Genomic DNA, 25,896 nt, shown 5'->3' with positions numbered 1-25,896 from the left:
TTTGAATATCCATGCATTACATATATTCAGTGCATGACATCACTTATATTTCAGTTGCTTAGAATTATCAGAGATAACAGTGTAATTATCATTGTGGGAGAAACAGGATCAGGAAAGACAACTCAGCTGACACAGGTAATTAACCATATTTATTTTCAATTCAGTCATAAAATTAAACTCCATTCCTTGAAAGTGGATCAGAACATTGAGTGTTGTCTTGGTGATTTACAACCAATTCATTTTTTTTTAAAAATGCTTCTAAAAAATTTATTTGCTATTTCAGGGTCTAGGATGTACGATTGTCTACTTCACACTAATTTTTAAATGATCACAAAAAATTAATACCACACAGTCATCAATAATCATGTTTTCAAGATTTACCTCACAGCTTAGTCTTTATTTCTTCACAATTCAATCATTTCTTTTAATGCCTCTAAAACTTGCATTGCCCTTGTGTCAGTATCTGTGCTAGGATATGTGATTGTGTGATCTATACTAATTTCTAAGCAATGACATAAAAATATTTAACATAGTATGAGCAGTGCACATCATATTTTCAAACTTTCACTTCATTAAATTTCTGCCATATAGAGAAGATTTTTTCCTTGTTTCAGATGGAGGAGGGAATTCCCTCCCCAAAAAAGTGTTAAGTTATATAATAAATTCAGCTATTTTCTCTTTACTTAAATCTCCCACATTTTACTGATTTAATCTTTATAGTGTTGGTGCTGAAATAGTATAATGTAAAAATAATGGTCCTAAAAACAAAAATCTCAATGCTTTCTATGTCCAGTATTTACATGAAGACGGGTACACAAAGTATGGCATGGTGGGTTGCACACAGCCAAGGAGAGTGGCTGCCATGTCAGTTGCAAAGCGTGTGTCAGAGGAAATGAATGTCAAACTAGGGGATGAAATTGGATATGCTATTCGATTTGAAGATTGTACAAGTGAAGTAAGATATTTGCCTTTTCTAAATTTCTAAATATGTTTGATGTCATATCAGATACTGTAGTGTCATTTATTTTCATTGGGCTCAATTTCCATGGTTTCTTAAATTTGTGGTTTTGCCTGTCAAAGTTTGCATATTAGTAGGTGTTTAATTTCATGATTTAACCTCTACAAATACCCAAAATAAAGAATTCAAAAGAATAAAACTATGCCGATGCAAACAGTGGTCACTTTATTTTTTAAAACAATACTACCACCTGTATGAGCACAAATCAAAGACCTGACAAGCTCAATACTTACACTGTGTTTTTGACCAAGTGTATAACGTCAGTCGAAGCCAGTGCTGCCAACAACACTAAAACATTACTTCCATCTCTGTGAGCACAAAAAACACACCTGTCAAGATTAATCACTTTTGCCATGTTTTTGTTTGAGTGCTCAACATCAAAGGAAACAAACACAGCCAACAACACATCACCAATCAGTTATTAAAGTACATATGAATGTTCTCTTACTTAAACCACTGTCCATCAGGTTGCACCATCAGTACTTTCTGACGATCATGGCATTAACACTGGCTAATGAGTGGTAAAATTCAACTTAGAACCCCCTCGATTCCTGGACTTCCTAACCTGTCAGAAGCTGCAAACATGGTGCAGGTGCTTGCTTACCAGGCAGCTAATGATGCAGAAGAGCCCCTACTTCAGTCACTGAATAGGAAAAGAAAGCAAGGAGAGTATAACAGTTATAACAACGCCATCATGAAAGAAGATGTTACTGGTGACGATCAGTGCACAGTATTAGTAAACCTTGCAACCTCATTAATAAAGCCAGTTCATGATAAATGTATAATTGCAGCTCACGTGACAGTGAGTGGAAGATCGGACCTAATTATCAGTGGTTTTGAGAAAGCTGGACTTGTTTAATTCAGCAATTTGGGGATTATTTACATGAGAAGCATTGGTGAGCACCATGAGACTTGATTGACATGATGTTGATACAGTGACTTTGTCAAAAAATCTGTGAAGTGTAAACTTTAATACTCTGCTGTAATTAGGGTATATAAATAGTGTTTCATTAATAATAGTGTTTCAAGAAATAGTATTTTACAGGATTGTTTTGTTTTTTTTGGATAAAAAATGCATCAATAAAATGAAATGTGCTTTCAGAAGGATTTAAATGTTTCAACAATAGTTGTACTCAAATGAAAGATCAATTTGAATAAGTATTCAATTTAATTTTCATGTACTGTTATTTTGTATTATTTTTTTCTTTCATTTTCAGTATTACTATTGTTTGAACACCTTATGTTTTTTCTCTATTTTCTCTCTATCCTTACTTACCTCACACAGCGATTTAAGGCAGTGAGTGTAAAATTATAGCTGTCGGATACCTTATCAAATGTGTGCATTTGAAACAATATAAAACGATTTATAATTCTTGTTTCAAAAGGTTAAAATTAAAAAAAATAAAAACACATGTAAAACCTAATATTTAATTACCAGATTACAGTATTGACCTTGATTTATCAAATACTAGTAGCTGTGCTAATCTCTAGGAATGAAACACTGTAAGAAAATGGGGGGCGGGGTCAACTTACATGGCTCATTTTTCATTGGGGATTTAAATTCATGGTTCGTGGCAAGAACAAAAACCATGAAAATTGGTCCCCCATGAAAATTGATGATACTACAGTATTGTACAAGTGAAGTAAGATGTTGCCTTTTCTAAATATGTTTTGATGTCATCTCAGATATTGTACAAGCAAAGTAAGATATTGCCTTTTCTAAAAGTTGTTTGATATCATATCAGATATGTGCTTTGATCAGTAGTGAAAATACTGAGGTAGAAAATATTTAACTGAAATAAAAATAATATTAAATTAATGAGCAAATATTGCATTTTTCCATGCCTACTGAAATCACAGAGATTTATATGTTCATACAGATTATTTAAAATATTGGAAGGAAATGAGGAAATAAAATATTTCTCACAATAAAGACTAAGGTGCAAGACTTTTACAAGTCTGTATTGAAATTATGAAAAATGTTATACTCTATGGTCACACATTCATAATTGCCATGTTAATTTCCTCTCTGCAAATTTCCTATATAAAAGTCCAGTCAGTAATGGTCACCTGCCTCCTACAAGGGGCGTAATGGTGTTTCCTAACCAAACATTGTTTCTCCCTGCATTAAGTGTTCACTATTGCATATTTATATTGACCATTCACTAGGTTTTACTTTTCCTCAGTCTTAGATGAAATTGAATTGTTGTTTTGTGTATGCTTATTTCATCTTCCATATTCTGCATGAATAATTTTCATCACTGCAAAGGTCAAATTTTGTGTAAAGTTCTGGCTAATATTACCGTAGACATGACATTTCTTAATAATCTTATTTTGAAAATAGGTTTTACGATCTAAGAATGTACGATTCCTTTCCACAGAAAACCCTGATTAAATACATGACAGATGGTATCTTACTTCGAGAATCGCTTAGAGAACCAGATCTGGACCACTACAGTGCGATAATTATGGATGAGGCTCATGAGCGATCTTTGAACACAGATGTTCTTTTTGGTCTTCTTAGAGAGGCAAGATTATTTTCTCATTTTTCTTTAACAAGAATTGAATCACATTTATTCACATTTAATCACATTTAATCATGTTTAATCACGTTTAATCACATTAATCACATTTAATCATGTTTAATCACATTTAATCATGTTTAATCACATTTAATCACATTTATTCACATTTAATCATGTTTAATCACATTAATCATGTTTAATCACATTTAATCACATTAATCACGTTAATCACATTTAATCATATTTAATCACATTAATCACATTTAATCATGTTTAATCACATTTAATCACATTAATCACATTTAATCATGTTTAATCACATTAATCACATTTAATCATGTTTAATCACATTTAATCACGTTTAATCATGTTTATTACATTTAATCACATTTAATCATGTTTAATCACATTTAATCATGTTTAATCATGTTTATTACGTTTAATCATGTTTAATCACATTTAATCACGTTTAATCATGTTATTACATTTAATCACATTTATTACATTTAATCACATTTACAGACATTTATTACATTTACAGACATTTATTACATCAAAGTCAGCTATAGCAGTTATAATTTGTAGAAAATTTATAGAATAAGATTTTTGCATGAATTACTTATTAAAAGTCATAGATATTTTTTTTTTCTGAAACATCTTTTGACTTTCATGCTTAGAACATATTTTGATTTCCCTCTCTAACCTTTTTCTAATGGCATTTATAGCAAGCTATGATTTTCCATTACATATTTTTATTCTAGTTTGCATTGTATGATATAGTACTCTAGAAAATCTATTCCACAGAAAACATTCAGTGTATCCATACCCCCTATAAATCTGTGAATGGCAGCCACTGTAAAAGCTCTAAATTAAAATTCTCTCATAGTTTACTCTGCAGATTGTTTAGAAAAACAATATTCTTTAAATGTTATCCTATATATTCATTCATATATTCTCCCCAGCTCACCAAACAGCTGCTTTGTTTATGCATTTGCAATTGGTGTGAATGAGTTTACAAGATCTCTTTCAGAACAATGAAATTACTATTTACTATCAGTAATAAATTACCTACTACTGTTGTATTGCTTACCTTTTGTTCAGGGATACGAATTCCCCAGTCCATGCTCAATATTTCATCCAGTGAATAATTGGAGGCTAAGAATTAAAAAGAACATGATCCCAGTCTGATTCCTTAATCATAGCCCTCATAACAATTATCTTCCTCTTTTTCTTTGGACAAATTTTACGTGTGTCAGGATGCTCAACAAATTTCACTTTCTTTGCTGTTATTAACCAATTTAAGGATTTTACATAATTTACCTCAATCTGTTAATCTATTTTACATTTGACAGAATTTAACATCTTTATATTTTATTTTGTTCTTAACATTTGTATTTATTTGAAAGTTTTTGTCTTAATTTTGTGTAATTCATTTTTACAATCTTTTTCCTTTTCCTTTTCATTGGCACTGCATAGCAACTTTTGTGCTGAAACGCCATAAAGGACTAGTACATACATTTAACCTTTTTTCCTTCGACCAGTCATATATATTTTTGTATTGATTCATTTTCACCCCAGTCATTGCTTTGTGTGTTTGTTTCTGACCTTTTACTCAATTTGAAATGCTTTTGCACCTTGCTCATTTCAGCTTAGCTTCTATGAATTATTCTCACTTCTTTCTATGAATTATTCTCACTTCTTTCTATGAATTATTCTCACTTCTTTCTATGAATTGTTCTCACTTCTTTCTGTGAATTATACTCACTTCTTTCTATGAATTATTCTCACTTCTTTCTATAAATTATTCTCACTTCTTTCTATGAATTGTTTTTACTTCTTTCTATGAATTGTTCTCATTTCTTTCTATGAATTATTCTCACTGTTTCCTATGAATTGTTCTCACTTCTTAATACCAGTGTCCACCTACCTATTTCTTAGCTGTACTAATTATGGACCAAAATAGCTTATGGGATGGTCTTTTATCTGTTGTCTTTGTCAGTTAGCACGAGATTGTTATAGCTTCTCTGCCTAAATTACTTCTAGGATTGAACTGAAACTTTACACACACACATTCATCCTATGGTCTTTAGTTAGTCCTCTTCATCCCATCTGGGACATAAGCCTGCAGCTATCTTCTGCCATCCAGATTGGTCTTGAGCAATGGCTTGTGCCTCACCCCAGGAAAGTCCCGTCTCCTCCAACTCAGTCATCACTGTTCTTTACCATGTTCTCTTTTGCTGTCCACATTTATGCTTATCTGCTGGTGTCTGAGGGCTACCTTGTCCTTCCATTCTTGGGGCATCCTCATTAATTGCCAAGCTATTTGATCCTGATCCCATGGTCTAGTTGGTCCTAAATAAAAATGGTGTTGCTCTCACATCCAATATGGCCACCACAGCAGTCATCTTAAAAATCTTGTTATTGCTAGTATTCCTACATTGATGGTCATATCAACATGGGATTTTCACTTAAAGATTTCTTAAAATATCTAGTTGTTCCTAAATGAAATTCATTCTGATCTAACATCTGGTATGGCTGCCATCTTGAAATTCTTGTCATCATTGCTCCCCCTACTTGGTTGGCCATATCAGTATGGGGTTTTCACTCGTTCTTATATTGTCTAGTTTTATCCCAGTGAAAATCATACCAATCTGACATCCAGTATGGCCACCATCTAAAAATTGTATCATCACTCCCCCAGCATGGATGGTAATATCAACATGGAGTTCTCACTAAGGTGGCGCTCACCAGATAATATGTACTTTTGAGAGAGTGACATATGTAAGGTGAAGTAGTTTGCATTTAAAACATGCACAGTGGAGAGAATGTTTGCATACCTCTATGCTACATTAATGTAATGTGGATGATATTTCTTTTGGATATTGTACTTTTGGAAATTTTACATGATTTAAGCACATTGCTAACTAAAATGACTGCTCCCTTGTGTTAAAAAATCAGTCTGAATTAGTCTAAAGTACACTATACATAGCAGCTATTAAAATAGGGAAAATGAATTTTGCCAGACTAGACAATACCAGCTTCTGAAAGTGCAATGAATGAATTACCAAATATATAAAATGTAAAAAAAGTTATCGGCTCTTTTTTATACAATTTACCTCAGAAGTTCAGGAAGTGAAAATGACCAAGTAGAGCTAGCACTTTTTTGAAAGGTGCACATTTGAAGTAAGGCCAAGCTGTATACTCTATAACCCATAGTACACCCATCAATCATACACCAAAATAAAGGGAATTAAAGGTTCTTTGCATTATACCTAAGATATACAAGGTCTTTTTTAAATAGCCAGTATAACCAGTGAGGAAAGCCGGGGACATTCTTTTTCTTTAAATTCCTAACCCTATGCAAAATGCGAAACTGTATAGCGCCACCTAAAAGACTTGTGATGTCTAGCTTGTCCTAAATAAAAATGGTGCTGATCTGACATCCAGTGTGGCTGCCATGGCATCAAACTTAAAAATTTGGTTTTCACAGTTCCCTTGAACAGAAAGTCTGATTGATGTGGGGTTTTCACCAAAAGACTTATGTTACATCCAGTTAGTCTTAAATGAAAATGGTGCCAATCTGAGATCCAGTGTTAAAAATCTTGGTTTCAGCACTTAGCAGCTAACAGGAAGAAATGGTCTCTTCTTCAATTTCTGGAATGCCCTATATTGTTGCCTGTGAACAGAGGCAGTATGGGACTTGGCAGAAAATCACCACACATATCATGAGAGGAAGGAAAGTCCCTTTACCTCCTTTTTATCTCAGAATGATCCCCTGTATTTTAAAGTGGGTCTGGATGTCTTAAGGAAGTCTCCACCCCCAGTGGGTCAAGAAAAGGAGTGATTTCTGTGGTTCATAGATAACCAAAAGGTCTTGATCTGTAATACTCATTCCAATGTTGTAAGTGCCTGCTACAATTAGATTTTTGGTTCCTCCTAAGGGAGGAAAAGTGATATTGCCTCAGAGGACCACCTTCCCAGCATGGATGAGCATCATCCTCTTGAGGGAGGTAAAGTGTTGATGACCAATAAGAGCAAAGTCCTGAGACAGGGAGAGCAGCACACTCAGTCACTATTCATTGATTTCTGGACCGCTCCGGTGGCCTAGTGGTTAGAGTGTCTGCCTCGGATGTGGGAGGTTGTGGGTTCAACCCCCGGCCGAGTCATACCAGAGACTTACAGAAATGGTACTAACAGCTGCCTCGCTTGGCGCTCAGCATTAAGAGGTTAGTGTTAGGACTGGTCAGCCTGGTGTCAGGATAATATGACTGGGTGGGACATAATGCTACATGTCTGCGGCATGATGCCCCAGTGCTAGACATCACTATAAACTGCCACAATGCAGACATCATAGTGATATGACTGAAAAATTGTTAAAGCCATGTTAAAAATCCAAATCGCACAAACACATTGATTTCTGGATGCCAATCAATGAGCATCAGGCAATGGGTCAGGGGAGAGGAACAATCCCAGTTGGGAATAATATTTCTTAAAGAAGTTGAACAAATAAATAGGAGTAACTCTTTTATGCATGTGTTCAAAGAGATGTAACTTCAGAATTTACAGAATAACTGAGATTATCATAGATGGCAAACTACATCACATCTGTTGTTTGAAAACATAGACTAACTCATAAAAATATGGTAACCATGTTGCTAAAGAAACTCCCATTTGATTAAAAATGCCAGCAAGTTGAAAGTGTGGGGCCCCACTGGCAACAGTCAAGTTAGTAATTATAAATCAGTCAGTGAAATGACTAAGCCTTGTGCACTCCTTGATGCCATCTGTTTTTAAAATCAGTGGCGGGTACAAACAGGATGATGTGTGAATATCATACAGAATATTCTTTACCCATGGTAACATCATGGTTGTCCTTGTCTTGGTTTTGGGACCCTGAATGGCTGAGTGGTCTAAAGTGCTCACTGTTCCAGATCACTGCCATCTCACCTCTGTCTGTGTGGATTTTAGTCTCAGGCTTGCCTAATGTGCGTATGTGAGCAAGCCTGCCAGTAGCTTCTCATGGGTTGGTGGTTCTTCCCGGGGTTTTCCAGGGTTCTTCCTCCACCAGTTATACTGGCTGCCATGTATAGCTTATATTGTGCTGAAAAATGGCGTTAAACCCTATAACAACAACAATTTGCCGTGCTTTCAGGGTATGTCAGACACAACAGTTAGTGGACTTTGTCCCCTCTGGCCTTGTCCAACAAAGAAGATGGAGGCCACCACTCTTCTTCAGTGTTGTTGAGAAAGATCATTGATCCTATTTGCCAAGGAGAAAAGCTTCATACCTCTTGGGTCAGGTGGAATTGGAGGTAGTATGGACTTTTGATGAACAGTACCTTCTACCCCCAGACTTGGGCCTAAAGCTTTTGAGCACTGGTGACACCAGAATTTTCTCTCATTTGGAGAGGATTCAGATGCCTTCTCTCATTAGATCTTCAGCTTCTCCCACACTCAGCAATGGTTTGGTACATAACACAGATTTATTTGCTGGGGTCAGAGACCACCAGACAGCAGAAGAGGTGGTGTGTCCCCTTTCTATGCTTTGGCTGCCTATAGTTATCAGGATTGATTGGGGGGGGGGGGTAGCCTAGTGGTCTAAGGAGTGGTGGCCTAGTGGTCTAAGGGGGGTAGCCAAGTGGTCTAAGGGAGGTAGCCAAGTGGTCTAAGGCACTTGCCTTTACAGATCACTCCCATCTCACCTCTGCGATGGTACAAGTCTTGGCTTGACCAACATGGGTTTATGAGAACGCTTGCCTGTAGCTTCCGGTGGGTCAGTTGTATTTCCTGGTGTTTTGCCTTACTAAATATACTGTTGCTGAGTTATGGCGGTAAACACCACACAATTCCCTTGTTTTAGCCCCTTTCAACACACACCATCACTACCATACACACATCCTTTGACTCGGGGGGTTTTTCCGAAGTGTTGATAAAGGGGCTTATATATTGCCTAGTCTCCCAGTGAAAACCTTGAAGGCTTGAATCCATCTGATAATAGCATCTCTTGACAGTCTCTTTCATCTGTCTCTCTGTCCATTATAGGAATTTTTTTTATTTCCAGCAGCTCATTAGTGCTTGCTGGAGGTTGTGGCTAAGACATGAAGGCATGCTCTGTCATTGTCCATGGCACACTCTGCAGAGCTTCTCACTTTTCAGAGAGATGTTGCCTTGGTGATGCCTGATATCTTATTTGACCACAACAAGAACCTGTCAAGGTCTGCACCACTTGATATGGAAATACTTTTTGGAGATCTCATCCCCTTAAGAGCATCACAAAATTTGAGGGCTGCCACAACTCCAGACCAGTTGAGAATCATGACCACCCTGATTGGCTGATGGGATCTCCTCCCAAGTTTTTCAGCCAAGGTCATCTTCAACAATCACACAGCCAGGCTCAGCTTAAACTAACTCCCACTCAACTTTTGCTAGGCAATGGAGTCATAGGGTCAAAGGGAGAAAGTCTTTTGATTCCTCTTGCTACACTAGACAGCCTTAGGGAATTGTACCCTTTCCTGCATCATCTACTTCTTCCCAGCATCCCACTAGGTGCCTGACTAGCCTACTTTTCAGAGGCTTGATAAGATATCATGGACAATGCAAGTCCTTTCCACTTTAAAGAACAAACTGCATTACCAGGAACCTCCCCAGTTTTTGCAGACCCCATCTTGTTTCACTAGTCCCAGCTGGTTCATCTTAGGGTAGAGGTATGGAAGGGTGGCAAATGACCAAAAGCTGGATTTCCATTTCTGGATCTTTTTCTTATTGAGGAAAAGGCAGAAAGTTTCAACTCATTATTGACCATTCTGCCATGAACAAATTTCTTTGGGAAAAACACTTGAGATGGAGACCATCACCTTGATCAGGAATGCCATAAGACCCTGTTGGTTGATGACGACTTGTGTAGATTTCATCCCCAAGATAGAGAAGTTGGATCTCATCCCTTTTCAGGACTTTGTGCACATGGGTGTGAATTCCTCACAAGTCAAGGGAGGGTATGTATTCCACCAGACAGGATTGCACATATTCTGTCCCTTAAAGCAGTTTTATGGCCAAGTCTTCAGTATTGGCTTGCCTTTTCCTCAGCTTAGATTCCCCTGGGATCCAATTTTTTTTCACCACCTGAGTTGGTGGCTAGATCGGAACTAGTTCCTGACCAGAGTCCTGCTTCACTATCCCAAACACCATGCTGTTGTACACAGACACATCAGATTTGGGGTGGGATGCTCACCTGGAACCAGTTCTTAAGGAAATGTGGTCTGTGGTCTTAGGACAAAATGACCCATCACATCAATAATAATTGAAAAATGTGGGCAGTGTTCATAGACCTAACATAACGTGTCAGTCTCATAAAGGCATTGTGTTATGATCACTGTGGACAATGGTAGCATACCTTTGGTGTCAAGAAGGAACACATGCTCCTTTTTCATCAGAACATTGCAAGGTAATTTAGAACCATTTCCAGTTTGCAGTCTCAGGGAGATCACTTTCAAGGTCTGTCATTTTCGGGCAAAGGAATGTCTTCATGAGTAAGCTATCTATATGATCCATGTGCATCAAACAGTATCTGAATCACTTTTTTAATGGTGAGGAAGATCAATAGTGAATTTATTAACAAGCTCCATCTTTATGTCTCTCCAGCATCAGACCACCTAGGTGGTGGTCTCTTTCAGTCTGAAGTGAGGGCATCTGTATGCTTATGTCTTTATACCATTCATTAATTCTGTAAGTTCTTCAGGTCAGAATCTATCCACGTCTTGTCTCATCCTGTGGCACCAGTGGTCCCATCGGTCAATAATCCACTTGACCCATTGGTAGATAAGCCCAAGAGATTATCATAAAGGAGAGACCTGATGTTGAAGCCTATGGAGTCTCTCCTGCACAACAGTCCAGAGAGTTGCCATTTTCACAGTTGGCTCCAATCAAACAACCCTAACCAAGGTCAGTTTTTTTCCAGCAAGATTTCCGACTGCATTGCTCAACTTGGAGGAAGTCTACTTCCAAGTTTATGATGCAAAGTGGAGGATTATCTCTAAGTGATGCAGTAGGAAATTTGATGATCCTATAGGTCCCCTCATCTGCAGTTACAGACTTTTCTTCTCTTCCTTTTTTAAGGAAAGAGAAGGTTCTGTATCTGCCATTAGCTTTTAAGGCAACTAATACTCCTAAGTAATCCATATGTCTTGGGCAGATCCTCGCCTGTCAGATCTTAGAAGTTATTTGGAGCTTCAGAGACCATTTTCTTGCTCATTAGTTCCTAGATAGAACCTATTGTATTTTCAATGGGTGTTATCTAAACCATCTTATGAATGTTTGAGTGAAGCTTCCTTCAAGAATGTTACCTTTACGACAGTTTCTTGCTTTTCTAAGCAGCAATGAGGGAAGTGAAATGCATGCCTCATCCATGGAAAAGATTTGTTTATGGTTCATTGGTACCTGTGATTCACTCAGCTTCTTTGCAAACCTGTGTTAGTGGCTAAGAATAAGCTACCGTAAGTAGCTCCTTCTTCTATTGAGCTTCCCGGTTTCAGTCATACCTGTGCTGGGGAGGATAAAGATAAGCTCCTTCACTCATTTAGGGCATTAAGGTTTTATTTGGCTTCCTCTGAAAGGAGAAGGAAAGGTTGGAATTATCTCTTCTTCCTCTTCGGGGCTCCTGCGATATTTTGGAGGCCAGCATATCCAGGTGGATTTTCTTCACAATAGTTTATTAGTCCTTCACCAAGAGTGACCTTACTTTCATGAAAATTAAATCCAGTTAGGTTGGATGATGTTGTGTGAGATGCTTTAAGGTGATCGCACTCAACATTTTTCATCCTTTTACCTTTTTATGTTTGATGTACCAGAGTGAAAGGGACAACTGGTGACCTAAGTGGTTAGAGAGTCTGCTTTGAATGCAGGAGATTGTGGGTTTGCTCCTTCTCTTGGTGAATTTTCATAATTATTAATACACACCATACATTTCAATGAAAAGTTATTAATAGCCATCTTCCAATGTGGCTTTTACTGACATTATTTGGAAGAGGTCCGTAGAATAAAAAAAATGTAATGGGGGGGTATATTTGCCATGGGATAGAGGTGAAAGCAGCTGACATTAAAGAGTCAGTTTTTTCAAATATTTTGTTTTAAATTTTAAAACAATAATAGGGTTATCAGTCTTGTAGTTGAAGATTTAAGGACTCAAATAGTAATTTTACTGTCACTGATTGAATTTTTATGAGTGATTCAATCATAGAACTATTAAACTGGATGTTTACAACCATCAGACATCCATATATATTTGCTTATAAGTTGTGTTCAACAGCAAACAACATATACCCTGTCATGCCTTCACCTAATGAACCTGCCGATCAGGATCTGTGTGTTTGTTGTACTGTTTACAACTTACAAATTGCATAGACCCAGATCTGCCAGTGCAATATAGGACTGCAGATCTTTGAGCAATATGCAATTGGACTTGATTTCTGAGCAAGTATATATAGTCACATCCTCAAATAATCAATTCTAACATGTTATGAAAAGTAGAGTCATTGTGCCACAACAGTGCCAAATGGTTTATGGTGACAATCCGTCAATTAAATACCAGTAGGTAATTGCTTTTTGATAATCCACCAATCAAATAGGACATTGCATTTGGACAGTTCACCAGTCAAATAGGACATTGCATTTGGACAGTCCACCAATCAAATAGGACATTGCATTTGGACAGTCCACCAATCAAATAGGACATTGCATTTGGATCATCCAACAATCAAAACAGAGAACATTGCATTTGGACAGTTCGTCAGTCAAATGGAGCATTGCATTTGGACAATTCGTCAGTCAAATATGGCATTGCATAATCAAATGGAGCATTGCATTTGGACAATTCGTCAGTCAAATATGGCATTGCATTTGGACAGTTCGTCAATCAAATGGGGCATTGCATTTGGACAATTCGTCAGTCAAATAGGGCATTGCATTTGGGCAATTCGTCAATCAGATCGGGCATTGCATTTGCAGAAGAGTCAGTTGATATACAGTTTCACTCAGTTGATATTCCACTCCATTTTCAGGTGATAACTCGCCGTCATGATTTAAAGCTGATAGTAACATCTGCCACCATGGATGCCACCAAGTTTGCTACTTTCTTTGGAAATGTTCCAGTCTTCATAATTCCAGGGCGCACATTTCCTGTTGAAATTTTCTATAGCAAAAATGTGGTAGAAGATTATGTAGATGCAGCTGTTAAACAGTCTCTTCAGATCCATCTGCAGGGGATGGAAGGTTAGTACAGTCTGCTTTTTCAGCTGTTAAACAGTTTCTTCAGATCCATCTACATGGGATGGAAGGTTAGTACAGTCTGCTTTTTCAGCTGTTAAACAGTTTCTTCAGATCCATCTGCAGGGGACAGAAGGTTTGTACAGTCTGCTTTTTCAGCTGTTAAACAGCTTCTTCAGATCCATCTAAAGAGGATAGAAGGTTAGTACAGTCTGTTTTTTTTCAGCTGTTAAACAGTCTCTTCAGATCCATCTGCAGGGGACAGAAGGTTAGTACAGTCTGCTTTTTTCAGCTGTTAAAAAGGCTCTTCAGATCCATCTGCAGGGGACAGAAGGTTAGTACAGTCTGCTTTTTCAGCTATTAAACAGTCTCTTCAGATCCATCTGCAGGGATGGAAGGTTAGTACAGTCTGCTTTTTCAGCTGTTAAACAGTCTTTTCAGATCCATCTGCAGGGGACAAGGTTAGTACAGTCTGCTTTTTCAGCTATTAAACAGTCTCTTCAGATCCATCTGCAGGGAACAGAAGGTTAGTACAGTCTGCTTTTTCAGCTGTTAAACAGCTTCTTCAGATCCATCTACAGGGGATAGAAGGTTAGTACAGTCTGCTTTTTTCAGCTGTTAAACAGTCTCTTCAGATCCATCTGCAGGGGACAGAAGGTTAGTACAGTCTGCTTTTTCAGCTATTAAACAGTCTCTTCAGATCCATCTGCAGGGATGGAAGGTTAGTACAGTCTGCTTTTTCAGCTGTTAAACAGTCTTTTCAGATCCATCTGCAGGGGACAAGGTTAGTACAGTCTGCTTTTTCAGCTGTTAAACAGTCTCTTCAGATCCATCTGCAGGGGACAGAAGGTTAGTACAGTCTGCTTTTTCAGTTATTAAACAGTCTCTTCAGATCCATCTGCAGGGGACAAGGTTAGTACAGTCTGCTTTTTCAGCTGTTAAACAGTCTCTTCAGATCCATCTGCAGGGGATGGAAGGTTAGTACAGTCTGCTTTTTCAGCTGTTAAACAGTCTCTTCAGATCCATCTGCAGGGGACAAGGTTAGTACAGTCTGCATTTTCAGCTGTTAAACTGTCTCTTCAGATCCATCTACAGGGGATGGAAGGTTAGTACAGTCTGCTTTTTCAGAAAGAATTGTTTAATAGGACTGTAGATACCAGGAGTGTGTCTACATAATTTTTAGGTAAAAATCTGAATTGAAAGAAATCTCATTTTATAATTACATTTAAGACTTAAGAATTGCTTTGACTTTATTTCCAGATGCCTTTACAAGGATATTTTTATGGTATCAGTTGAATAAAGAGATAATCTATTTTAAATGATTATAAAATTCATAAGAGACTTTCTACAATGAACCTAGGGTTTTTTACAATGCTTTAACTGATTTCCTTAGTCATAGGAAGATTGCCACACATGTTTAATTGTATTTCTGTATCATATTCGATTTAGAAGTTGTATGGAATATATCGCTCATTATCCCAAAATGTGATCTTTTGTAGGGGATATGCTTGTTTTCATGCCTGGCCAGGAAGATATTGAGGTCACCTGTGAGTTACTAGCAGGTAGAGTAAAGCAGCTTTTCTTGCCCTGTCTTGTCGGTACTTGCCCTGTCTTGTCTTATTCCTTTTATATGAATGATTTTCTGGGTATTGATGCTGAGCTAGTAAAAATCTTTGCTGCCAGTGAGAGCTCAACAACCTGAACCAAGATGTGATCCAGTATTTTGTATCACTTTGGAAAACAATTCTCTTCAGCAGCAATATGTTTGGATTTTTTTGTTCCAAAGTACAAGTCATACAGGTCATGTAGGTATTCTGTACTGACTGTTTTAGCTATAGGTGTCATCTTTGCAAATTTATTTACACATACCTTTAAGTAATACTTTATGTTTCTTCTTTTACTCCTCATTGATCATTATTCTTTGGAATAGGTGTGATCCATTGTAAACCAGATTGAATATCGCACTACAATGTCACAGTGAAAACACATGTACAGTTTTTGAGTTGCCCATGCACTGTCATTGAGTCCTCCATCAGAGTTCCAAGTTTCATAGATTCGTTAAGCTAATGAAGTTGTAAAGATTTTGAAAACTCTGGAAGTCATTGGTTTGAAATGAATAAGAGATATTCAGTACCAGTGTATAATTCATATGGTAATTTGTCTTTAAAATGCAGTATCATGTACACTTGCTTATAAGTTGAGTCCAACTTCAAAACAACATAAACCCTAATTTTCCAGTGCACTGTGCATGGGCAGATCAACGTCTGTGTTGTATGTTCTGCTAATTACTCCTAAAGTACAAGTCACACAGGTCATGTAGGCATTTCAATACCAATTAAATCAGTAATAGACTTAAAAAGAAATTAAAAATTAAATTGCATTTGCAGTTGTTCAAGTTATTTTTACCCTCGTTCTACACAACTGGAGAAATAAATGCAGTAAAATGAATGCTTAATTACGTCAGACATTTTTGGGCAAGGTCAGTCTAAAGATTTGATACAGTACAAACTAGATAGAGTATCATAACACTATGATGTTGCAATGATATCTGTGTGTTTGGAAAAAAATCTGACTACCCTGTTATTTTGTTGTGATAAGACCCAACATCCTCTTTTTTTAACCAAGTTTTGTACTAGGACACTATTGTAAAAGTTCAAAGTGATCAATTATTTTTGTCTGGAAGTTTTTTGATGACATTTCAGGTGCAGAGCATTCAACAATCAGAATTGAATAGACTTTGGTTATACTGTATTAGTATTCAATTTTATAATAGCATTTCATATTTGATTCAAGGTGAGTAAATGCAACCACATTGACATATACTTCAGCAAACTGCATAGGTCCAGATCTGCCAGTGCAGTTTATAATGGCAGATATGTGTCTGTTCAGTTTGCAGTTGGATTTGATTTATAAGTGCCTATATGGTACTTGGGAGCTATACAAGTTTACAGTACTATAGACAGAGTTTTAGTATACTGTTTACAGTACTATAGACAGAGTTTTAGTATACTGTTTACAGTACTATAGACAGAGTTTTAGTATACTGTTTACAGTACTATAGACAGTTTTAGTATGTTGTTTACAGTACTGTAGATAGAGTTTTAGTATACTGTTTACAGGACTATACGCAGAGTTTTAGTATACTATTTACAGGACTATAGACAGAGTTTTAGTATACTGTTTACAGTACTATAGACAGTGTTTTAGTATACTGTTTACAGTACTATAGACAGTTTTAGTATACTGTTTACAGTACTATAGACAGAGTTTTAGTATACTGTTTACAGTACTATAGACAGTTTTAGTATACTGTTTACAGTACTATAGACAGTGTTTTAGTATACTGTTTACAGTACTATAGACAGAGTTTTAGTATACTGTTTACAGGACTATAGACAGAGTTTTAGTATACTGTTTACAGGACTATAGACAGAGTTTTAGTATACTGTTTACAGTACTATAGACAGAGTTTTAGTATACTGTGGACAGAGTTTTATTATACTGTTTACAGTACTATAGACAGAGTTTTAGTATACTGTAGACAGAGTTTTAGTATACTGTTTACAATACTATAGACAGAGTTTTAGTATACTATAGACAGTTTACAGGACTATAGACAGAGTTTTAGTATACTGTTTACATAGCATAGTTTATTCAAAACTACATCAGGATTGGGTAGTTACAGGTTAAGATATGCATGTATGTAGTTGTGATTTATGGCAACCAGCACAACAGTGGCTATATGGTGCCAGCCAAAGGTAGATTTAAATTTAAAAATTAACTGCACCAAACCCTTCACAAAAATGTACATGTGAAGTACATCAAGATAAAATATAAACTGTAACAATATTAAAATTCTCTAAAATGCACATAAAATAAAAGGTAAAGGTAGCAAATGTAAATTCCTTAAAACATTATCACAAATTTTGGAATAATTTACATTTCCTTAAAAATGTTCAAGATTTTCTTGGGTGGTATGGCGTCATATAGTTTCTTCACGTCAAAATTCTTATGTGCAGGTTAAGTGTAAAGCATTGTTTTGATGTCTATGTAGTGTACATAACTATATTAATGAGTATGTAGTGTACATAACTATGTTAATGAGTATGTAGTGTACATAAATGTGTTAATGAGTATGTAGTGTGCATAATTATATTAATGAGTATGTAGTGTACATAACTATATTAATGAGTATGTAGTGTACATAAATGTGTTAATGAGTATGTAGTGTATATAACCATGTTAATGAGTATGTAGTGTACATAACCATGTTAATGAGTATGTAGTGTACATTACTATATTATGATTGAGTAGTTTTAAGCTGAAACTATTTCATAGTGGGTTATTATCAGAATTTAACTAAAATTTAGTAATAAATTCACTTATAAAACTAATTTCACCAAATATACTGGAGCTCCTGGTGTTAGTTATGCTATATGTACAGTGTCTTGTTTATAGCAAACACGGAATTCCTGACTTGATCCGTGTTTTATGGACAGTCTTTATTGTAGTATATTGAGATGGAATTCCTGACCTTACCTTCGTTAAATTTACAATATGCAACCTTGTAGTACAGCTCTTGACGACTTCGGTGGCCTAGTGGTTAGAGCGTCCGCCTTGGATGTGGGCGGTCGCAGTTTTGAACCCCAGCTGAGTCATACCAAAGACTTATAAAAATGGTACTAACAGCTGCCTCGCTAGTTGCTCAGCATTAAGAGGTTAGTGTTAGGACTGGTTGGCCTGGTGTCAGGATAATGTGACTGCTTGGGACATCATGCTACATGTCTTCGGCATGATGCCCCAGTGTTAGACACTATAAACTGTCACACTGTACATTGTAGTGATATGACTGAAAAATTGTTAAAGCTATGTTAAAAATCCAAATCACACACACACAGTACAGCTCTTCCTCATTATAACACGGTATTTGGATTCCATAACCACCAACTGTAGTAAGTACTGAACTGCATTATATGGAACCACAGTATATTGAAAATAGTTAAAGTGTATTATAGTGGGCACTATAAAAATTAGTTAAATATTGGTGTTTTGAAAAAGAAATGAAGATATAAGATTAACTTTTCATTGCATTTTCTTTCAACTCTTTTGCATTGGTATGGTTTTGATCATGGTGTCCATAGTAACACGCTATATCCAGAATCATGTTATAACAAGGCACATTATAATGGGTGGGGGGAAGCTGTATATGGAAATGGACTTCATGCCCTTGCCCAAGTTATATGTACATGTACAGTCTTTATTGTAGTGTATGTTTATTGTTGTATGTATAGCTGCTTTATCATGAGAGACCACCATACTTTTGATACAATTAAATGTTTTATGGTGTTTTCTGACAGAGAGGCTAGGAGAACTTGATGAAGCACCACCCCTAGCCATTTTGCCAATTTACTCTCAGCTTCCCAGTGATCTGCAGGCCAGGATTTTCCAGAAGGCCCCAGATGGAGTCAGAAAGTGTGTAGTGGCCACTAATATTGCAGAAACTTCACTTACAGGCAATATACATTTTCTTCAGATTTTTAAAATTGTTTTGGAAAATCCATGTATGTTCATTATTCTTACGTAGCCAACTCCAACAAAAATGTATTATCAGTTATTAAAAAGAATTTCTTTAACAATAACAAAAACAAAATCAAAACATCAAATATGCATGCTATTTCTATTTTTAACACGGTTGATTCCTTTGAATTGCTATTGTCAAACCAGTCTGTTATCTGACCCTACCTTTTACCAACACAAATCTGAAACTTAAGCCTTTATATGCAGTATCTATTCTAATTAAAACTATAGAGTCAGCCAGTCAGGGTCTGTGTTGTTTGTTCAGCTGATTACTTCTAGTAAATTTATAAGACCCAGTTTTGCTGGTGCATTATGTGATGTTAGATCTGGATCTGTATAGTTTACAATTGGACTTGACTTATAAGCAAGTATATGTGGTAACTTCTGTTGGTGAAATTTGGGTTGATCATGAATTAAAGGCGATTGCTGAATTCTTTAGACTGTTTGCATCTTGGTTTCCTTCTCATTCTAAAGATTTTTACAATGGTTAAAAATGTTGACAGGTATTCTGGTTCCTTGCTTTGTTCTTTGATTTTATACTGGTTTCAGATTAATAACAAAGTATGCATTGTCTGAGAATTTTAAAAAAAATGTTGAATCTTAGTAAGAGAGTCATCTTAAGAAGAAACAAATTCAGTTATCAAACTTTTCAATTTACATTTCATGGTGACCATTTTAGTTCAGCAGTTTTTAAAAAAGTATATGCCAGAGTCCTGATTATTCAAAGAATAAAATGATACAAAATTGTGTTAGTGGCTACCTATTCCACATTAAAAGGCTTCCAGGTATGTTTTTCTAGAACAGTTGTAATCACAGTTGTAAATGGAATCTTCAATGTTTAGTTGTTTTTGAAAAAAACCCACAACAATTAATGACTTTTACGTGAAAAATTGATTTCAGAAGTGTTCCGCATTTTTATTTTGCTCAATTCATATGCTTTAGCAAATTCACTAGAGTGTTCAAAGTAAGGCACTGTGCTGATTATGAAGTTGTTCTTTCAGAACATTCATTTACTTTGAAAAGTCTAAATTATTTAGTAGCTGACTTGTTATAAGCTACACATTTTCTATATGGCTTACATTTGCTTATATACAGGTGACTTCTTTATGCATTTTCACCTTTCAGACCTGGTTTTTAAACAAATATAATGCAGTGAATACCATTATTATTATTATTATTGTTATTATTATTATTATTTTATTGCTGTTATCAAGGAATTATGGTTAGTGCGCAGTTCAGCAAAATCATAAAGTACATGCCCATGTTTTCTGGCGATTTTATGTTCCTCGCAAGATGACAATATCCTACTCACTTTAATAAGTCATATAAACCATCACTGACTTGTATGAAAAAAAGAAATCACCAATCTTTGTTTGCTTCATGCACAATGACAAAACACTAATTTAACTACTAATAGACACCTTACATACGACTAAAACAGAGGACTGACTTTTTGTTCACCAGTCTGTATTATTAGGCTTAGAAACAGCTGTTCATGATATAGCCAAGAAAAAAGACCTTCAGCTTGTGTGAAAGGCCTTCTTTAAATATGAAAACAAGATTAATGTTATCTGTAACACATGAAAACTTTGCCTTTCTTTACAAATTTGAAAATATCGAATGGTCCCCACCCCCATTGAAAAGGGATGTAACTTGTACTTAATAGATGTTCTTTTTCATCAGAGATAAATTTAATTCATTGGCAAAGATAAAGATATCAAAATTTAACTGTTACACAGAATGCATCAACCATTTCTACTACATATTTATGACTACATTTCCCACTATCCCGCAAACAAGTTCCTTTGATCCTTTTTTCTATGATAAAAACTGCCTCATTTTTGAATTTCATGTATTGATGCCTACAAGTTAAATTGACTGTATGACTGGTGTTTGGTAAGCACAAGCAAGGTAAGATATGTTTACATGTCAGTTCATATGATATTCCTTTATCTAAAAATCACATACCTCATCCAACAAAATTTTAATTTCGTACATCAATAGTCACAATCAGTGTGCTGCAGTGACCATTTAAGCAGGAAGAGACCATTATATGGTTAGGATTACGGTTAGAGGAAGAGACCATTATATGGTATGGGTTAGGGTTAGAAAAAGAGACTATTATAGGGTTAGGGTTAGAGGAGGAGACTGTTATATGGTTAGGGTTAGAGGAAGAGACCATTATATGGTTAGGGTTAGAGATAGTTGAAGAGACCATTATATGGTTAGGGTTAGGGTTAGAGGAAGAGACCATTATATGGTTAAGAAAAACATGACTGTTGACTGTGGATAGCAGGTGAACATTCCACACATGACTTAAGTAGATTTGCAAGGGCAAAATTAGAAAGGTTATTCTAACTGGGTGACTGCTATGTAATGGTAACTGTTGGACGGGTTTGACCGTATTGTGAAACCAATGGAACTGATTTTCTATTTTAATTTCAGTGGATGGAATAATGTTTGTAATAGATTCAGGATACTGCAAGTTAAAGGTTTACAACCCCAAGATTGGTATGGATGCATTGCAGGTCTTCCCAATCAGTCAGGTAAAAAAAGATGGCTTCCTTTTTTTCGTTATTAATGCTATTATTTATCCACATGATATGATATGCATACTACAGACCTGCAAGTGAGTACTTGTAGTTTTGAAAAAAATGGAGTGTTGAATTAATGCAAATGAAATGTAGAAGGAACAAAACAAAATGCAGAATTAATGAAAACCAAATGCATTTAGCAACAAATAGATTGTGCAAATACAAAATTCATTATGAAGAATGATAAACAAAAACAGAACAAAACATGAATGCACTTCATGAATAAATTTTATGTCAGTTATTTTCCTCTAAATATCAGTATGACTTTATTATGACAATTCCTAAACAGATTTTTTACACTGTCATTTGAATACACAATGGCAATATAGTGGTGCTATTTAATACAGAATCCATTATAGAGATGCTATTAAATACATATGGCAGTATAGAGATGCTATTAAATACATATGGCAGTATAGAGATGCTATTAAATACATATGGCAATATAAAGATGCTGTTGAATACATATGGCAATATAAAGATGCTGTTGAATACATATGGCAGTCAAGAAATGTTATTGTATAGATATGGCAGTTCAGAGTTGCAATTGAATACATATGGCAGTATATAGAGATGCTATTGAAAATACGTGGCAGTATAGAGATGCTATTAAATACATATGGCAATATAAAGATGCTGTTGAATACATATGGCAATATAAAGATGCTGTTGAATACATATGGCAGTCAAGAAATGTTATTGTATAGATATGGCAGTTCAGAGTTGCAATTGAATACATATGGCAGTATATAGAGATGCTATTGAAAATACGTGGCAGTATAGAGATGCTATTGAACACAGATGGAAATACAGAGATGCTACTGGATACATGTGGCAACAGAGATGGAGTTGAATATGTATGGCAATACAGAGATGCTGTTGAATACATATGGCAATACAGAGATGCTATTGAATACATGTAGCAGTATAGAGATGCTATTGAATACATATAGCAGTATAGGCATACTATTGAATACATATGGCAATAAAGATGCTGTTGAATACATATGGCAATATAGAGATGCTGTTGAATATGTGTGGCAGTATAGAAATGCTATTGAATAAATATAGCAGTATAGACATACTATTGAATACATATGGCAGTATAGAAATGCTGTTGAATACATATGACAGTATAGACATACTACTGAATACATATGGCAGTACAGACATAATACTGAATATATATGACAGTACAGACATATTACTGAATACATATAACAGTATAGACATACTACTGAATACATGACAGTATGGACATACTACTGAATATATATGACAGTAAAGACAGTACTGAATACATATGACAATATAGACATGCTACTGAATACATATAACAGTATAGACATACTACTGAATGCACATGACAGTATAGACATATTACTGAATACATTTGACAGTATAGACATACTACTGAGTACATATAACAGTATAGACATACTACTGAATACATATGGCCATATAGACATACTACTGAATATATATGACAGTACAGACATACTACTGAATACATTTAACAGTATAGACATACTACTGAATACATGACAGTAAAGACATACTACTGAATACATATGACAGTATAGACATACTACTGAATACATATAACAGTATAGACATATTACTGAATACATATAACAGTATAGAAATGCTATTGAATAAATATAGCAGTATAGACATCCTATTGAATACATATGGCAGTATAGAAATGCTGTTGAATACATATGACAGTAAAGACATACTACTGAATACATATGACAGTATAGACATACTACTGAATACATATGGCAGTTTAACTAGTGTACCATTTTTTAATTCTATAAGCTAAATGCATTGTAGATTAATAGGTGTGAGGTTAGTTAATGTAGTTCTTTTTCCTTGTGTCCATATACTGAGAAATGCATAGACAGTAGAGAATAGACAAGTAATATCAACAGATATTGGCACTAGTGGACTGGAATAATTGAATTTGCTTTTTGAGTTTTGGTGAGTGCAACTGCAAACAACAAAGATCCTGATCTACCTTAACATATTACACCAACAGATCAAGATCTATGTTGTCTGTTCTACTGATTACTCCTAACAAGCTGCACAGACCCAGATCTGCTTGTGCAGTTTGCAGTTGTACTCATCTTGAAAGCGAGTACACCACTCCCTTGATAACTCGCACCCTGATAACTCACGAACCTGCTTATAGTGCGGGGTCACTCATGGATCCCATTTTTTAAACCAGAAAATACCCTCAAAATTGATCTCTATTTGTTGAACTTAAAGAAAATCATGATCAAAATTGGTAACGGAAACTTTGATGTATTGCTCATTTTATCGTCAAAAACGGTAGATAGGACCTGGAAATTTTAATCAACACTTTGAAACATCAAATTTAAAAATAGGTCATACAATTTTTTACATTTTCTTTCCAAATGACATTCCTATACACCACAATTAACAATATGTAAGGATATTTCAATCAATGAAAATGTCACTTACGCCGAGTGGAGGGAGTACTTTAATAAATAAATACAAATTAAATACTTTTTGTATCTGTTGAAATTTTTGTTCTATCTTTTAGTTCCTTTTAAGTGTAATCATCATAAATGCAATGCGTCCTCTTGTAATTAAACGTAAAATGCGTCGGTCTACCATAACAACTATGTCTGCAAGCATTTTCTGAGAACCTAATTAAGTGGTGACTTTGTTTTGATAACTGATATCCAGAAGTATTTGTTGTATTGTTGCACTGAATTAAAAGCTGGCCTCCTTTGTATTATCATGTTAATTGTGTCTTTTGAATAAAATAAAGGAGGTGGAATAAAAGACAATTTAAAAGGCACGAAAATCCTACAAACTTAAAATCTAGCAGTCTCGGTCATGTTCAGGTGAAATCACTTCATTTGATCAATCAAACAGCTATAAATGTTATTGTGTATGTAACATAAACTACCTTAAAATTAACTGACTCTTTCATAACTGTGATCAAAGATAAGAAGGCAGCCAAGCAAAATAAATACTTAATAAAATAAAGAGCTTGATTTCACAGATACGGACCATTGTGGGCAAGTGAGTTTCAGAGAATTTTTGAACTGGCACTTAGATGATGAGAAGTTTCATTATTACCTCCAATGAAATCATGACGTCAATATTGTACTATGCAAAAATTGAGTTTCAACGTAGCCAATTATCTCACGAAATAAATGTCGCATGTTTTTGGAAAAAAGGAATCTTGTTTGGTGGTGTATCAACAGTTAGTCTAGTTCCCTGCTAACAGACTCCCGAGTTGGCAGGATAATATTAAACACCAGTACGGGAACCAGACTCATCAAGAAAACAAAAAGCAGTGACGTAATACACAGATTTTTTTTGCGTACACGTGATGGTTGTTGAAACTAGTTGGAATGATCTCTCATATGTTGGACATTTTGAAAATAAATGTTATTTAAACAGAATAATCAACAGCTGCGTTAGAAAAAGTGCATTATTAAAAATTATTATCGACGTGATTGTAAAATGAGGATTGAGTCAATAAACAGCCAAGTTCCCTAACACCGCTCTGCCCCCCCCCCCAAGGTTTTCTCATTGTCAAAGCAATTCTTTTCAATTTTTGGAGGTTCCTTGGTAACTTGCACCTAGCTTATAGTGCGGTCTATGTTTGTGGACCCCGTTGTGCACGAGTTATTGAGGGAGAGGTGTATATGTGGTACTAATGCAGATGATATTAGGCCAAGTTCAGAACAGATCAATCAGTTATTAAAATTGGACAAAAATGTCAAAATTTTGTAAAGGAAAAGAGTTTTTGGAAATTCATTAATTCCTTTTAATTATAAGAAATGCAAGCTATATGGATTTAGCTAAAGATACTATTTTGAAAATGAGGGAACGATATTTAGTTTAGCCAGAAGATAGTGCAGATGCAAGCAGATTTAATGTA

At 35.5% G+C, this 25,896-nt stretch overlaps 1 protein-coding gene across 1 annotated transcript in view; it reads left to right on the top strand.

Moving 5' to 3' along the window:
- Window positions 1-25,896, top strand: part of LOC149779947 (pre-mRNA-splicing factor ATP-dependent RNA helicase PRP16-like) — a 180,314-nt gene that overhangs the window by 43,050 nt on the left and 111,368 nt on the right. The window contains exons 10-16 of the mRNA XM_089936642.1: window positions 55-135; window positions 794-955; window positions 3,400-3,546; window positions 13,596-13,806; window positions 15,300-15,362; window positions 19,158-19,313; window positions 21,823-21,923. Of these exons, the coding sequence (XP_089792768.1) occupies window positions 55-135; window positions 794-955; window positions 3,400-3,546; window positions 13,596-13,806; window positions 15,300-15,362; window positions 19,158-19,313; window positions 21,823-21,923 (921 nt within the window). The remainder of the gene's footprint in view (window positions 1-54; window positions 136-793; window positions 956-3,399; window positions 3,547-13,595; window positions 13,807-15,299; window positions 15,363-19,157; window positions 19,314-21,822; window positions 21,924-25,896) is intronic.

The sequence above is a fragment of the Sinohyriopsis cumingii genome, chromosome 16 (assembly GCF_028554795.1).
Source record: "Sinohyriopsis cumingii isolate HCF-2022 chromosome 16, ASM2855479v2, whole genome shotgun sequence".
NCBI lineage: Eukaryota > Metazoa > Mollusca > Bivalvia > Unionida > Unionidae > Sinohyriopsis > Sinohyriopsis cumingii.
The sequence above is the reverse complement of the archived record's forward strand: the minus strand, read 5'-3'. Positions and strand labels throughout refer to the sequence as shown.